The sequence below is a fragment of the Kogia breviceps genome, chromosome 3, assembly GCF_026419965.1.
Source record: "Kogia breviceps isolate mKogBre1 chromosome 3, mKogBre1 haplotype 1, whole genome shotgun sequence".
Taxonomy (NCBI): domain Eukaryota; kingdom Metazoa; phylum Chordata; class Mammalia; order Artiodactyla; family Physeteridae; genus Kogia; species Kogia breviceps.
This window is the reverse complement of record NC_081312.1, coordinates 11037679-11055847: the sequence shown is the minus strand read 5'-3', so window position 1 is coordinate 11055847 and position 18169 is coordinate 11037679. Positions and strand designations below refer to the sequence as shown.

The 18169-nt window shown below is 38.9% G+C and overlaps 1 protein-coding gene across 18 annotated transcripts in view; it reads left to right on the top strand.

The window, feature by feature from the left end:
* UNC79 (unc-79 homolog, NALCN channel complex subunit) overlaps positions 1–18169 on the top strand; it is a 258599-nt gene that overhangs the window by 147406 nt on the left and 93024 nt on the right. For all 18 annotated transcript variants that reach the window (XM_067027853.1, XM_067027851.1, XM_067027844.1 and 15 more), the window contains 6 exons: positions 3618–3697; positions 3782–3930; positions 6094–6251; positions 14416–14597; positions 16347–16548; positions 17351–17530. In XM_067027853.1, coding sequence (XP_066883954.1) covers positions 3618–3697; positions 3782–3930; positions 6094–6251; positions 14416–14597; positions 16347–16548; positions 17351–17530 — 951 coding nt within the window. The remainder of the gene's footprint in view (positions 1–3617; positions 3698–3781; positions 3931–6093; positions 6252–14415; positions 14598–16346; positions 16549–17350; positions 17531–18169) is intronic.

Sequence of the window (18169 nt, the reverse complement as noted above, 5' to 3'; positions counted from 1 at the left end):
TGCCACATCTTCTTTATCCATTCATCTGTTGATGGACACTTAGGTTGCAGAAGCCGGATTTCTTAGATCACCATTGGCTTGGGCAAGCTCAGACTCGGGTTCCTCGGTACGGACTTGTGCACATGCACCATTTCTCTCAAGATTATGAAGTGAACAGATCCAGGTTATGCTTCTCATAGAAGAGAGGTCACTGAGCATATTTCTGGCAGCAGGAGCTCGCTATCTATAAAAACCTACCCTGTCCGTGAAAGCGTCACCTCTACGCATAGTGAATCACGTTCTCCGTGGAGAAGTAGCTGTGAACCAAGGCTGAAGGGCCCGAGTGGAGGCTGCCAACACTCTTGATAGCCACTCAGGGCATTTGGCCAAAGCACAGTGTTTTGGGATAGAGGCGACCAAAGTTGAGCTCGTGCAGCTTCTGAGCTCCAGGGGGCTTGGCTGTGACCCTGGATGGGCTCACCGTGAATAGCTGTACAAGTCGTACTCTAAGGCTAGTTGGCTCTGCTGAGAGCTGGGAAGAGAGGTGACCTCTTTGGACTTTGCTTAAAGGCTCTATGTAGGCGAATTGGGACCAGCAAGATGGCAGGCAGGCCTGGAATCATCTCCAGCTCCTCAAACTCTGAAGGAGTTTCAGGAATTTAGGCTGGGACTCCCCGTGCCTCTGAGAAAGCCTGGTTTCTGGATCTGCGCTGTGACACTCTCGGAATTTGTATCTTCTTGCTTCCACTACCCTGAATTGTTAGAATACCTGGCCCCTGGGGAGCCTACTCCCCAGAACTGAAGTTTGGGAAGCTTTCCATCATTTCTTCAGTGAACAGCAAACATTATTAAGTGACTGTTTTGTGGGGCTCGTTGCAAGTCACGGGGTGTCTTATCAGACCGAGGTAACTACATCATCAGTACAGGACGCTTGGTTGAAACTAACGGCTTCAGCATGATTGTGTAAATAGTTAGTTGAGGATGTATATGTTGCCTCACACTATTTAGAACCGTTGAGACTTAGATGAGGGAACACCCGAGATAACCTACTTCATTGGTTTTCAGTGTGTACTTGGAGTTGTAAATCTCTGTGTTGTTTCCTTTTGACCTTCCTTAATTGGGGTGGCAATTGGTGAGAACATGTGGGCAAATGATAAAGACCCAGGCTCCCCACCCTGCTTCAACCAGAGTGTTCTGACTTGCGCTACTTCCTATGTTGGAGTTCTAAGTAAGATTCTCTTTCAACAAAGGATTTCATAGCAAGGAATTTGAAACCTGCTGATCTAGGTCAGCCTTCTCACTTTGTAGAGGAGGAAAGTACATCCAAGATGGGTTAAGCAGCTTGCCCATGGTCATAGAGCACAGTTATTCGTTCCTGATTTAGGCTTTATGCTTAACATGATTTCAAAACTGTAATAGAGCATCAGGGTCATCTGAGGAGCTGACACACAAAATGAAACGAGTTCCACCTGCTTACCCCTGATTCTGGGCATATTTGGGGGTGGGGGACTGGGAATTGGAAACCCAAATATTGTACAACTTGCTAGTGGCAGGGTTGAGACTAGATCCCAGGACCATGTTTCTATCAGGCATTGATGCCTAAGGGAAGCAACGATTTCACTTACGATCCAATAACCTGTACTCTTTAGATGTAAATATATATATATATATATATTGTTTTGTTTTGTTTTGTTTTGTTTTTTGGTTTTGTTTGTTTGTTTTTTATGTGTGGTACACGGGCCTCTCACTGTTGTGGCCTCTTCCCTTTGCGGAGCACAGGCTCTGGACGCACCAGCTCAGTGGCCATGGCTCACGGGCCCAGCCGCTCCGCGGCACGTGGGATCTTCCGGGACCGGGGCACAAACCCGCGTCCCCTGCATCGGCAGGCGGACTCTCAACCACTGCGCCACCAGGGAAACCCTTTACTATTTTTTTTTTTTTTGTAAATATATATTTTTAAACCTGACATAGCACACAAATCAATTAACTACCATTTTAATTTATATGTAACATTTTATTTGAATAATGGTTAAACTTAAGCAGTTTGTTTTTATAAATTACTCTTTTCTTTGCTTAATTGTTGTAAGCTCCACTTATTTAAACATTTGTTTTATTCATCTCCCCCAAACACTACTTCAGGCTCTAGTCACAGCTTCTGGTCTGTTTTCCTTCTTTCACTTTCTGCTGTCTTACAGGACACAGTTACCACTTGTCTCCTCAGGGAAGAGGAATTTTCTTCCAAGACCGGCCTTCCTGGCTGCTAAGCACGCTGATCCTGCTTCTGATCTGTGGGTCTTCGGGTGTTGGTCTTGAGCTCCTCTGTCCGAGCATGGATGGCTGCTCTACTGACACATGTTCAGTGGTTTCCCTCTCTTATTCTAGAGTATTTCCTGTTTCTGCATTTTGTGGCCTGGTGCCTATTCCTTATAGCAGTCAGAGATGTCCTCCACTAAAAATGTTAAAAATTTTTTTCATGCTAGACAAAATAGAGTTTAGTGCTGATAACAAGTATTTAAAATACATTGGAGTGGAAGATCCCCAGTAAACTAGTATATACACCAAAAGGGTTTGACTCTCACTGTCTCTGATCCTAGGAATTGCCAAAACTTATAATGGTGATTTGAAAACATTTTACATTAGTTTCTATATCTGGTTAACTTTTGAGTTCTTTTCTCTAGCATGCCTCATGTAAAATATACCACCACTACCCACTATAGAGGCAAAGGTCTTTTTATTTATTTACTTACTTATTTTTAATAAAATTATTTATTTATTTTGGGGTGAGTTGGGTCTTTGTTGCTGCGCGCGGTCTTTCTCTAGTTGCGGTGACTGGGGGCTACTCTTCGTTGTGGTGCATGGGCTTCTCATGGCGGTGGCTTCTCTTGTTGTGGAGCACGGACTCTAGGTGCTCGGGCTTCAGTAGTTGCAGCACGTGGACTCAGTAGTTGTGGCACGTAGGCTCAGTAGTGGTGGCGCATGGGCTCAGTTGTTCCACGGCATGTGAGATCTTCCCAGTCTAGGGATCAAACCTGTGTCCCCTGCATCGGCAGGTGGATTATTAACCACTGCGTCACCAGGGAAGTCCCCAAAGGTCTTTTTAGCGCTCCTCACAACAAGATAAAACCATGAGTAGTTCTGATTTGAATATGCTCAACTTCTTTAAAAGGCTCCTTTTTTGCACATGGGAGTCCTGTGCATGTGTGAATATTGTACACTTGAGTCCTGGGGTAAATCCCTCCTTAGGTGCTAATATAAGTTGCATATCTCTCTCTAATACCTGCTTATCTCCCTTTCAGTTAGGAAGGCAAACCTCGGCAGGCCCTAAGCCCCCTCCAGGTATCAGCAGAAATAGCTGCCCACAGGAGCATAGGGCTGGGCTGGGGTTGCTTCAGGGAATCAAAGACATCTGAATACACAGTGGAAGGTGGAAGCTGAGGATCCTAAATCTAGAAGGTTTCCTGCACTTGCATCATGGAAAGGATATATGCTGCTTTGGAGAACAAATAAACACATTACATGAACACTTTTTAATATATTCTATTTCTATTTTTACTCCTCTTTGTTTTATGGTCTTGATCAATTCATGAATGGTGGGGGGAAGGAGTTATGCTAACCTTTGTGTAATTATTTCTTCCCAGCAATAAAGAATGATACTGAAAGAAAGTTTTGCTACCAACAGCTTCCAGTAACACTGAGACTAATATACACCATTTTCCAGGTATATATTTTGAAATATTTGAATATTATATTTAGTAGCATTGCTATTTTAGATAACTCAGTAAACTTGTGGTTCTTTGCATAGGAAATGGCCAAGTTTGAAGAGCCAGACATTCTTTTTAATATGCTCAATTGCCTGAAGATCCTCTGTCTACATGGAGAGTGTTTATACAGTGCTAGAAAAGATCATCCTCAATTTTTAGCCTACATTCAGGATCATATGTTGATTGCAAGGTATGTCTTTCTAGTAGTTTTTTGTTTGTTCATATTTTAGGCTTTTATCTGTGAAAATCAATTTTAGAATAAGACTTACCAACTCATTGGATTATTTCTCTTAACCAGCACAGGCTAATTACCTATGGGAACTACTTTTATTTCTTTTATGTAGTCTAAGTTTTGAGTATGTCAATATGAAGAATAGTAATTGTCTTTGCTAGGTACTTTAGAAGTAGAAAAGGCAAAATAAAGGATTATTTTATGCCTTTCAGTTGTTAGATGGATTAAGAATATTGTGTACTCTAGGTGGGCTGACTTTTGTTGTTAAAGCTATCTCTACCAAATACGTACCCAGGCCATTTGGATTTCTGATGCCGTGGGATCTCTGCCTCAGCCTTTGGGCTTTGTAGCCCAGGTTTTTCCCCCAAAGTACCAACCTGACACAAAAGCCATGGGGGACAATGTAGGGATTTGGGGAAGGGACGCTCTTCCATTTTTCAAACAAGACTACCTTAGAGAACTGGGAGAGCTATATGTTACTGGCCAAATACAGAATTTTTTGTCACTGAGACGGTTTTCTACTAGTGCTGTATATATATGCTTTGCCTCCTTCAACTAAATTTTGCAAGCTCCATGAGGGCAATTTTTTGGACATTCTTCTTATATAAGACCTACTGTCGTGCTCTGGAAGCATCATCATCCTTCATCACACAATTATAACAGTAGCTCAAGCCTTTTGAGTACCTACTATGTGTTAAGTGCTATATATCATTTCATTTAATACAACCAGCATTTAATACAATCCATCATTTCATTTAATACAACCAGGAAGCTAAAGTTCAGAGAAGTTAAGAAATTTATACTTGGTTACACAGCTAATTAATGGCAGGGTTGGGATTAGATCTATATTTGTCTGATTTCTACTATCAAGATGAAGCCCACAGTGTTTGAAAGTTACTCCTTTTCATTCCATAGCTTTAGTACGTCTTCTCAAAAACAAGGCTCTCTAGTGACATGTACCTCAATTTGTTCTCTGTAAAACGGAGATAATGTGTCACTTCTCCTTTCTCTTAGTGCTGCATTATAAGTTTCTAAAGTCAAACATAGTTTTGATTCTGATATTAACTCTGGAGCCAAATAGAAAACAAAACAAAACAAAAAGAAATAAAAGGCATACTTTAAATAATTGAATAAAAATTTTGTAAACATTATTACTAGAAATATATATTCAGCATTATTCTGGCATACAATGACAGGGACTTAGCTTAAACTTGCTAAGGTATGTTTTTGACCAGTAGTAGTCTGGTTTTAAGAATGGTAAGTACTCATAAGATGTTACCAGGGATACCTCTCTCTCTTTCTGTTTTTTTCTCTCTCTCTTTCCCCACCGCTTTCTCCTTCCCCATCACTTAGCCTAGTTCTCCCTGTGTTGGCTTCTTCTCCTCAGGCTGTTCCTGTGAGGTGGGAAAGAGAGAGGGTTGCTAGCAGCCCTAGATCGACATTACACTTCATTCTTGAGATTTCAGAGTACATATCAAAACCTGGAAAAAGGATGCTAAGCACTCTCATGCTTGGGTCACATGCCCACCCCTGGAACAATCACTCTTCATGACATTGAAGTATTTTGATTACCCGGGGTTTTGTGTTCATTATTAGGATAGAGAAGGTGGGGGAACTTGATTGACAGCCCTGCCAGTTGGTGGAGAGGCTATTCATAATAGAAAAAGAGTTGTTCTTTGCTAGAATAAGAGGAAAAGGCTGCTGGGCAGACAAAACCAACACAATTCTCCAGATGTTCACTATAAGAAAAATTTAAAAAATCACTTATCACCCCATCATCTTAACATAACTGATATCAGTTATTATTTAACAGTCATTGTTCATTTATGTACCTGCATTTATAATATACAATTTTTAATTTTTATGTTAAAAATGCACAGTTAACTGCTAGTGTTCTCCTATGTTATTACATAAAAGTAATTTCTTTTAAAAAATTAACATAGGAAAAGAGCATAGGAACAGTTTTCCAAGGGTTATACTCTTGTAAATGAATGGAATTTCACCAAAAGCATCCCTACCAGCCCTCTGTTAACTATACTTCCCACAAACTAAGATAATAAGATTCTTTTCCTAGAAAGATGATCATAACTGTAATCACTTTGCTTCTTCTTGATTCCCCAGCCTGTGGAGAGTTGTCAAATCTGAATTCTCCCAGCTATCTTCACTGGCAGTTCCTCTCCTTCTTCACGCTTTGTCACTTCCTCATGGTGCTGACATCTTTTGGACAATCATAAATGGCAATTTCAACAGCAAAGACTGGAAGATGAGGTTTGAAGCAGGTACCTCTGTATTAGCTTAAAAATTCTCTCTGGGTCACAAGGTAAACCAGATGTCCTGTCATGACATCTCTTTTTGGCCCTCGCTTTCCCTCCCTTCTTTTTAGAAGGCATTGTCCTGCTTGCTAGTGTTCTTTGATGTCTCTACTTAGTTGAGCTCCCTTGATAATAGAATTTTTCAGAGTGGTCCTTAGGTAGGTTGACCATGTCTAGGTTTGTCTGGGATAGTCCTAGTTTATGCCTGTTGTCCAGGTGTATTTATTAATTGCACCCTTGTTTACTCTTGTGGGTCCTGGCTTGAATAATAAATTATGTAGTCACCTAATAGGTTACTTGCATTTGAGTACCTGGGAATGTTTTTTAAAAATGCAGATTTTGGGGCCTCATCCTAGACCACCTGAATCAGAATTTCAAGAGGTGAGGCCAGAAATCTATATTTTCTAACAAGTTCTCCAGGTAATTCAGTGAAGTTTGAGAAGCTTTGCTGTTGTACTGTTGCCATTGGAGCAACAGTGACCAAATCTGGTGCAGTGATGGGTATAATTCCTAGTGCTTAGAATGGCAAGTTCCCAGAGGAACATGGTAAGGAAGGAATTGGGATGTGTTCTCTTAGTCTTACATCTGCTGGTCTCACTGTCATCCTAATCTACTGGTACTCCCATTCTCAGGGGGCAGCAAGCAGGGTTGGCATACCAACCTGTGCCTTATCAGAATGGTTTCATATATTTTAGTGTCTCAAAAATTTAGCAGAGAAGTGGAAGTTCCATCAGGTGAGTTAACTACTATACTTTGAGTTCAATTCCCTAATATCTGACCACCTCGAAGAGTTCTTGCTTTTAATGCCCCATGAATCCAGGGGCTGGTTTATTTATGTGATAGCACATGATGTTGTACAAAATTAGAGTAAAACTTTCTAGCAAAAGTCTACATGGTATTGGCCACATTTTATAGGCATTTGAATACAAATAAGGCAGGTAAATATTTAACTATGCTCTTTCATTACAATTTAAGGATTAGATTATTGCCAAATTAATCTTCTGAATCACAACTCTGATTATGTTGCTTTTCTACTCAAAAAATTTTAATGGGTCTTCAGTGCCCAGAGAATAAAGTTCAGACTCCTTAAACTGGCATTCAAAATTTTACATGGTCTAACTGCAAGTGTTTGCAGCCTCATTTCCCACTCTTCTTTCTACATATACCATTGCTATTTCTCCATTTCTTCCTACTTCCCTTCACCCATGTGTTGGCCATTCTGTGCTCTCCATCTGAAACCCTCTTCTATTCAAGGTTCCATTTAAATGCCACCTCCCAAACAATGATGAACAACACAATAAATGAAATTTAAAACTCTCTAGAAGGAATCAGTTGCAGAATAACTGAGGCAGAAGAACGGATAAGTGACCTGGAAGATAAAATAGTGGAAGTCACTATTGCAGAGCAGAATAAAGAAAAAAGAATGAAAAGAATTGAGGACAGTCTTAGAGATCTCTGGGACAACATTAAACGCACCAACATTCGAATTATAGGGGTCACAGAAGAAGAGAAAACGAAAGGGACGGAGAAAATAGCTGAAGAGGTTACAGTTGAAAACTTCCCTAATATGGGAAAGGAATAGTTAATCATGTCCAGGAAGTGCAGAGAGTCCCATACAGGATAAATCAAAGGAGAAACATGCCAAGACATATTAATCAAACTATCAAAAATTAAATACAAAGAAAAAATATTAAAAGCAGCAAGGGAAAAGCAACAAATAACATACAAGGGAATCCCCATAAGGTTAACAGCTGATCTTTCAGCAGAAATTCTGCAAGCCAGAAGGGAGTGGCAGGACATATTTAAAGTGATGAAAGGGAGAAACCTACAACCAAGATTACTCTACCTAGCAAGAATCTCATTCAGATTCGATGGAGAAATTAAAAGCTTTACAGACAAGCAAAAGCTAAGAGAATTCAGCACCACCAAACCAGCTTTACAACAAATGCTAAAGGAACTTCTCTAGGAAGGAAACACAAGAGAAGGAAAAGACCTACAATAACAAACCCAAAACAATTAAGAAAATGATCATAGGAACATACATATTGATAATTACCTTAAATGTAAATGAATTAAATGCTCCAACCAAAAGACATAGACTGGCTGAATGGATACAAACACAAGAGCCGTATATATGCTGTCTACAAGAGACCCACTTCAGACATAGGGACACATACAGACTGAAAGTGAGCGGATGGAAAAAGATATTCGATGCAAATGGAAATCAAAAGAAAGCTGGAGTAGCAATTCTCATATCAGACAAAATAGACTTTAAAATAAAGACTACTACAAGAGACAAAGAGGACACTATGTAATGATCAAGGGATCAATCCAAGAAGAAGATATAACAATTGTAAATATTTATGCACCCAACATAGGAGCACCTCAATACATAAGGCAAATGCTAACAGCCATAAAAGGGGAAATTGACAGTAACACAATCATAGCAGGGGACTTTAACACCCCATTTTCACCAATGGACAGATCATCCAAAATGAAACTAAATAAGGAAACACAAGCTTTAAATGATACATTAAACAAGATGGACTTAATTGATACTTATAGGATATTCCATCCAAAAACAACAGAATACACTTTCTTCTCAAGTACTCATTGAACATTCTCCAGGACAGATCATATCTTGGGTCACAAATCAAGCCTTGGTAAATTTAAGAAAATTGAAATCATATCAAGTATCTTTTCTGACCACAATGCTATGAGACTAGATATCAATTACAGGAAAAAATTTGTAAAAAATACAAACACGTGGAGGCTAAACAATACACTACTTAATAACCAAGAGATCACTGAAGAAATCAAAGAGGAAATCAAAAAATACCTAGAAATAAATGACAATGAAAACACGACGACCCAAATCTATGGGATGCAGCAAAAGCAGTTCGAAGAGGTAAGTTTATAGAAATATAATCCTACCTCAAGAAACAAGAAACATCTCAAATAAACAACCTAACCTTACACCTGAAGCAATTAGAGAAAGAAGAACAAAAAAAACCCCAAAGTTAGCAGAAGGAAAGAAATCATGAAGATCAGATCAGAAATAAATGAAAAAGAAATGATGGAAACGATAGCAAAGGTCAATAAAAGTAAAAGCTGGTTCTTTGAGAAGATAAACAAAAGTGATAAACCATTAGCCAGACTCATCAAGAAAAAAGAGAGACGACTCAAATCAATAGAATTAGAAATGAAAAAGGAGAAGTAACAACAGACACTGCAGAAATACAAAGGATCATGAGAGATTACTACAGGCAACTGTATGCCAATAAAATGGACAACCTGGAAGAAATGGACAAATTCTTAGAAAAGCACAACTTTCTGAGACTGAACCAGGAAGAAATAGAAAATATAAACAGACCAATAACAAGCACTGGAATTGAGACTGTGATTAAAAGTCTTCCAACAGACAAAAGTCCAGGACCAAATGGGTTCACGGGCGAATTCTATCAAACATTTAGAGAAGAGCTAACACCTATGCTTCTCAAACTCTTCCAAAATATAGCAGAGGGAGGAACACACCCAAACTCATTCCATGAGGCTACCATCACCCTGATACCAAAACCAGACAAAGATGTCACAACGAAACAAAACTACAGGCCAATATCACTGATGAACATAGATGCAAAAATCCTCAAGAAAATACTAGCAAACAGAATCTAACAACACATTAAAAGGATCATACACCATGATCAAGTGGGGTTTATCCCAGGAGTGCAAGGATTCTTCAGTAAACGCAAATCAATCAACATGATACACCACATTAACAAATTGAAGGAGAAAAACCATATGATCATCTCAATAGACGCAGAAAAAGCTTTCGACAAAATTCAACACTCTTTTATGATAAAAACCCTCCAGAAAGTAGGCATAGAGGGAACTTACCTCAGCATAATAAAGGCCATATACGACAAACCCACAGCCAACATCATTCTTAATGGTGAAAAACTGAAACCATTTCCACTAAGATCAGGAACCAGACAAGGTTGTCCACTCTCACCACTATTATTAAACATAGTTTTTGAAGTTTTAGCCACAGCAATCAGAGAAGAAAAAAGAAATAAAAGGAATACAAATCAGAAAAGAAGAGGTAAAGCTGTCACTGTTTGCAGATGACATGATATTATACATAGAGAATCCTAAAGATGCTACCAGAAAGCTACTAGAGCTAATGAATAAATTTGGTAAAGTTGCAGGATACAAAATTAATGCCCAGAAATCTCTTGCATTCCTATACACTAATGATGAAAAATCTGAAAGACAAATTAGGGAAACACTCCCATTTACCACTGCAGTGAAATGAATAAAATACCTAGGAATAAACCTACCTAGGGAGACAAAAGACCTGTATGCAGAAAACTATAAGAAAGATGAAAGAAATTAAAGATGTTACAAACAGATGGAGAGATTGATCATGTCTTGGACTGGAAGAATCAACATTGTGAAAATGACTGTACTACCCAAAGCAATCTACAAATTCAGTGCAATCCCTATCAAACTACCAATGGCATTTTTCACAGAAGTAGAACAAAAAATTTCACAAATTGTATAGAAACACAAAAGACCCCAAACAGCCAAAGCAATCCTGAGAAAGAAAAGCGGAGCTGGAGGAATCAGGCTCCCCGACTTCAGACTATACTACAAACCTACAATAATCAAGACAGTATGGTACTGGCACAAAAACAGAAATATAGATCAATGGAAGAGGATAGAAAGCCCAGAGATAAACCCATGCACATATGGTCACCTTATTTTTTTTAAAGGAGGCAAGAATATACAATGGAGAAAAGACAGCCTCTTCATAAGTGGTGCTGGGAAAACTGGACAGCTACATGTAAAAGAATGAAATTAGAACACTCTCTAACACCATACACAAAAATAAATTCAGAATGGATTAAAGACCTAAATGTAAGGCCAGACACTATAAAACTGTTAGAGAAAAACATAGAGGCAGAACACTCTATGACATAAATCACAGCAAGATCCTTTTTGACTCACCTCCTAGAGATATGAAAATGAAAACAAAAATAAGCAAATGGGACCTAATGAAACTTAAAAGATTTTCCACAGCAAAGGAAACCATAAGCAAGATGAAAAGACAACCCTCAGAATCGGAGAAAATATTTGCAAATGAAGCAACTGACAAAGGATTAATCTCCAGAATTTACAAGCAGCTCAGGCAGCTCAATGTCAAAAAAACAACCCAAACCAAAAATGGGCAGAAGACTTAAATAGACATTTCTCCAAAGAAGATATACAGATTACCAACAAACACATGAAAGAATGCTCAACACCACTAATCATTAGAGAAATGCAAATCAAAACTACAATGAGGTATCACCTCACACCCGTCAGAATGGCCATCATCAAAAAATCTACAAACAGTAAATGCTGGAGAGGGTGTGGAGAAAAAGGGAACCCTCTTGCACTATTGGTAGGAATGTAAATTGATACAGCCACTATGGAGAGCAGTATGGAGGTTCCTTAAGAAACTAAAAATAGAACTATCATATTACCCAGCAATCCCACTACTGGGCATGTACCCTGAGTAAACCATAATTCAAAAAGAGTCATGTACCACAATGTTCACTGCAGCTCTATTTACAATAGCCAGGACTTGGAAGCAACCTAAGTGTCCATCGACAGATGAATGGATAAAGAAGATGTAGCACATATATACAATGGAATATTACTCAGCCATAAAAAGAAATGAAATTGAGTTATTTGTAGTGAGGTGGATGGACCTAGAGTCTGTCATACAGAGTGAAGTAAGTCAGAAGAAGAAAAACAAATACCGTATGCTAACACATATATATGGAATCTAAAAAAAAAAAAAAAAAAAAAAAATGGTTCTGTAGAACCCAGGGACAGGACAGGAACAAAGGCACAGACATAGAGAATCGACTTGAGGACACGGGGAGTAGGAAGTGTAAGCTGGGATGAAGTGAGAGAGTGGCATGGACATATATACACTACCAAATGTAAAATAGATAGCTAGTGGGAAGCAGCCGCATAGCACAGGGAGATCAGCTTGGTGCTTTGTGACCACCTAGAGGGGTGGGAGGGAGACGCAAGAGGGAGGAGATATGGGGATATATGTATACGTATAGCTGATTCACTTTGTTATAAAGCAGAAACTAACATACCACTGTAAAGCAATTATACTCCAATAAAGATGTTTAAAAAAATAAAATAAAATAAATGCCACCTCCATTTCATGAATCTTCAAATGCCCCCATTGAGTTCCACTTTCTTGGTTCCATTGGTGGAAAGTCATTTCTTTATCCTTTGATCTCTCGTAGCATTTTATTTCTACCTCATTAGTGGCAGTTACAGCCTTTTGTATTACATTTCTGTTACAGTTGTACCTGTCTTATCTCTTTTAGTTGACTTGACTTTGAAGTCAAGACCTGTGAATGATTCACATATTAGTCTGCTTGGGCTGCCATAACAGAATAACATAGACTGGATAGCTTGAATAACAGAAATCTATTTCTCACAGTTTTAAGGGCTGGGAAGTCCAAGATCAAGGCTCCAGCCTATTTGGTTCCTTGGTGAGGGCTCTCTTCCTGGCTTCTCTTCTCTCTGTATTCTTACATGGTAGAGAGAGAAAGAGAGAACTCTTGTCTCCCTTCCTCTTATTATAAGGACATGAATCCCATAATGGGAGCCTACCCTCATGACCTCATCTAAACCTAATTACCTCCCAAGGTCCCACCTCCAAATGCCATCATATTGGGAATTAAGGCTCCAACATATCAATTTGGGGAGGGGACACAAATGTTCAGTCCATAACAATTCATTTTTGTATTTACTCCCACCTTCCCCAAGTACCTAGAATAATCTCTTATGTATATATAATGTGCTTAATATATATTTTAAAAATAAGTGAATCAGTGAATTTATTGAGTAAAAACTGTATGTACTAGTTATCATGGGAGCAATACAAAGAGTATAAGAGCAGATTCTTGCCCTCAAGAAGCTCCTAATTTAATTGATGAGATCAAATGTAAACGTGTAAGAGGTTAAGAAACTATAACAGTATAAATATAATTCAAGAACAGAAGATAACGGTATAAATATAATTCAGACAACAGAAGATATGTCATATAGCTATATATGAACACACAAATGCCATAGGTAAGTGAATAGTATTTTTTCAGGAGTTCGTGGGATGGAAAGAGCACTCTAGGAGGTCAGAGTGACTTTACAGAACAGTAGAATTTCAGCAGCAGACTCTTTAAGGATGGCAGAGTGTCAATAAGCAGAAAAGAATAGAAAGAATATTCTATCTAGGCTGGTGGAACAGCTTAAGTTAAGTCCTGAAATGTCTTTGCATGGAACTATATTGCTTCACTAGTTATTATAACTTTTTATAAAGCTGTGTTTAAAGAGTGGCTGGAATAATTTAATATAGATGTGCAGAATAATGGTACATCTGTTTCATGGAAGAAATATGTGGCTTCTATAGCCCCAGCAAGACTGGTTGTCATATCACTTCATGACGTATTAAGGACTTAGAGCCAGCCCTGGTGGGCATGTCCCACATCCCTGTGTGGTCTGCAGAACCTCTATAGAATGGACAAAGATGCGAGCATGGAGGCATTTTGAAAAGTTTGAAATGTGGCTGAAAGTTAAACAAAGGTAAAGACCATTAAAAAGAAAAGAAAAGAAAACCCAGAACTAAATCAAGGCTGCCTGGCAGAAAAATACTACACTGCGTAGAAATGGTCTCTGATGCACAGATAAAATGGAATACTCAAGAAGGTGGCATTAGGGCTTCCCTGGTGGCGCAGTGGTTGAGAATCCGCCTGCCAATGCAGGGGACACGGGTTCGTGCCCCGGTCCGGGAAGATCCCACATGCCGTGCAGCGGCTGGGCCCGTGAGCCATGGCCACTGAGCCTGTGCTTCCGGAGCCTGCGCCCCTCAATGGGAGAGGCCACAACAGTGTGAGGCCCGCATACCGAAGAAAAAAAAAACAACAAAAAAGAAGGTGGCATTAGAATTTCCTTTGGGTATTTAATGTGAGTGTAGGGGGGCCCAGAGTTAGCTTTTTCTCTGTGGGTTCATTTCTCAGACCGTGTAAATAAATGTCAATTTTTTTTGTTCTCATTGCAGTGGAAAAAGTGGCTGTAATTTGTAGATTTCTGGATATTCATTCAGTGACCAAAAACCACCTGCTGAAGTACTCCCTGGCACATGCCTTCTGCTGCTTTCTGACGGCTGTGGAGGATGTCAACCCAGCTGTGGCTACGAGGGCTGGTCTCCTGCTTGACACCATAAAGAGGCCAGCCTTGCAGGTGACGTCCCTCAGATGTGCATTATCTGCTCTGAGGATGGTGCTCTGCTCTACTCTACTAACTCATTGAGTTATTTCTCACATAAACACACATAATACTGATGATGATGGTAACAGTGGAAATTTTTTAATTGAGAAAAGCATCCCAGAACCACACTGTATTAACAGATCTCTTGTTTTTATTTGTTGATTCTTTCTTTCCAGTCTTTGTCCCTATGCTGCCATCACTTCTGACAGATGTAATTATTGTATAATTTTGTGTGTGTGGCAGATTTTTAAACTAGGTTGGTTATTTTATACCATTCAACTGGCTCCTGGGCCAGAAGCCCTTGTCATTGAATCTAGAGGCAAAGAGAAATCAGATGCATTATAATATAAACCAAAGCAAAACAAGAGATGGTAAATATACTACTGAAATGAAATACGACAAAGTAAAATCAGAGACATGAAATATGAGACCTGGAGAGAGTTGTTTATTTATCTTACTTGGCACCTTTATTTTATACTTGAAGAAACCAAGTCTCAGAGAGATAATGTGACTTTTCAAAGAACACAGAGTGAATTCATGGGAGAACCAAGACTAGAACCTCTAAAGTCCTGATCTACTGTTTTTCCACATGGGCACCTGATTTATTATTATATTATTATTATTAAAAGTAATAATAATGGCAAGAACTAACATTTGTCAAACAGGTATTGTGTTTCCCGGGCAGTGTATTAGAAGTGTCCCATCACGCATTACTTCATTTAATCCTCACAATAACATTGTGTGTGTTCCCATTTTACAAATAGAGAAGTTGAGGGTTAGAAAGTTTAAGTAACTTTTTCAGATTCACACGGCTAGTAAGTGGCAGCACAAACTCAGGTCTGACTCATAATAATGTCCATGTTCTTAATTGTGTGTGTGTGTGTGTATGTGTGAGTGTACACAAGGTCTCCCAAACCAGTGTAAGAGCTTCTCTTGTAAAAAAGAATAAGAAGAAAGGGCAAACTGTGCAGAATCTGAAAAATTATAGAGCTATGCTGCTGGTGGACCCATACCTCCCCATGTAAAAATTCCCAGTTGTCTTCTGGATAGTCCTTCTCTGTTGGTCTTAATAAGACAAGGTAGTTGTATGTCTAACCCCCGCTCAGGGCTTGGAACATAGGAGGCACTCATTAGATGAGAGTTGAATGAATTAATAGCATAATTGGATGAATTAGTTTTAAAATTTCATTCAGTTAAAAAAAGGGAAATGGTAGACTCACATACTAGAGAAATAGATGCTCAGTCCATTCCAACTTTGATTTCTTAAGATTCTGTGTTCCACTCACATTCCAAGAAGACAAGATGACTTTCCTTTCTTTTAGAATCATGGAATTTAGCGTTGAAAGGGAATTTAAAGACCATATTCTTGTGTATGCTAAAATGTAGTTTTGGAAGTATGCTTCTCTTAATAGAAACTACAGACATTAAAGAAAGAAGCACTGGTCTGAGGGTATTTGGATTAAGTGGTTATTATTCGATGCATCAGAAAAATCAATAATATACATTTAGCTCAGATTTCTGAGTCAAAATTCAAGAGATATTCAACAATTAGGAGAAGCTCCTCTTCTGCGTTTTTTTTTTTTCCCTACCAAAAATGCAATCAAAGAAGATTTCAATTGAATCATTCTTCATTGTAAGCATGGATTGAGGAGGCTGCCTTGTTTCACTGACTTTGCTTGGTGTATTTACATCTGACTTTCCTTTTTTTTACCTTTTCCCCAGGGTCTGTGTCTTTGTCTTGATTTCCAGTTTGATACTGTGGTTAAAGATCGACCCACAATATTGAGCAAGCTTTTACTCTTGCATTTTCTTAAGCAAGATATTCCTGCTTTGAGTTGGGAGTTCTTTGTCAACAGATTTGAAACGCTTTCTTTGGAAGCTCAGCTACATTTGGATTGTAACAAAGAATTTCCTTTTCCTACAAGTAAGCAAAACAAAGAACTTGCTTTAAACAGTCACAGTACATATTCTGGTGCTTGCTGGATAAACAGAAGATACTCCGCATGTAGTTTAATTTCCCATTATGGAGGATACCTTGACTTCATGTACTCAGTTCATCAAATGTTTATTGAATATCTACTGTGGTAATCTGCAGGTTAACTATTTCTGGCATTCCAACATCAACATTTTTCTCATTTAGGGACTTCCCTGGCCGTCCAGTGGTTAAGACTCCACACTTCCAATGCAGCGGGCATGGGTTCAATCCCCGGTCGGGGAACTAAGATCCCACATGCCACGTTGCTCGGCCAACAAAAAAAAAAAAAAAGAAAAAAAAAAATCTCATTTATTCGAGGACCGATGAGAACCATTTGGGACTCTGTGTTCCTTAAATATTATTCAACCATCATGTTTGTAATGTCCGTGAGCAATTTTGTGAGGTATATTTGCACTTTGTAAATTTACTCTTCCATGCTTAGTAATCAGTTACCTGGAGCTCTAAATAGATGGAGAAAAGACTTTGGTCATTCAACTATTTATCCAGTGATAACAAAATTAGATACATTAATCTTATGGTCTAAACAGAAGAATGATAAACGATATTAAAATTAGGCAATAGCCATGATTTTTTAATATAAGGCTTATCATAGAGGGAGATAGATGAATGAGAAATGTATCCATGGAAGATGAATTTTAATATTGAAAATATACACAGATGGATTGTTTCAAACTACTTGTATAACATAGTGAGTTAAGGAAAATGATCACCTCTAATTCCTTTTGCAAAGCTATCACTGCTGTGAGGACCAATGTCGCTAATCTCAGTGATGCAGCATTGTGGAAGATCAAGAGGGCTCGTTTTGCAAGGAACCGCCAGAAGAGTGTGCGTTCCCTCAGAGACAGCGTGAAAGGGCCCGTGGAATCCAAGAGGGCACTCTCCCTCCCTGAGACCCTAACCTCCAAAATCCGTTGAGTATCTTCTTCCATCCTTCCCTTAAATCTGTTTGATGTCTTTCTGAGGCTGACATGTCTTGTTGAATGTTCACAGAGAGTAGTGTATTTAGCAAATTGAGCTCCTTCAGCTGCATTGGCCTTCACATTCCCTAGAGGGTCCCCCCAGGTGTGTCAATGCCCTGGGTGGCTTTTCCCAGTTGCCGGTGAAACAAATCCCTGATCCAGCAGTAGATTGTTTTGAACTGTAGAAGGCAGTAAATCCATTGATGCATGGCATGAGACGCAGGAGAAGCATTTGCTCCTAAGTCCTAGAATATGAAGGTTTCCACCACCACCATTATAACCTAAGAGCTTCCTGGATGAGACTTTTTCAAGACCCATGGCAACTAAGAGGGTAGAGTAGAACTTTGGAATGCATTTTTCTCCATGCATGACAAAGCCAGCCAGCAAGCTCCTAGAAAACCAATAATAATGGTGTTTTCAAAAAAGAAAAATCAGGCTGATAAGAAGTTGAATTTCTGCCCAACTTCACCAGATAATTTATAAATAAAAACAAACATCATTGCCAACTAAAAGAAGACCATATATACTTGTTTTCTAAAGGTCTTTTTTTATATTGCACTTTTAAAGAAAACAAAAAATTACCAAATGAC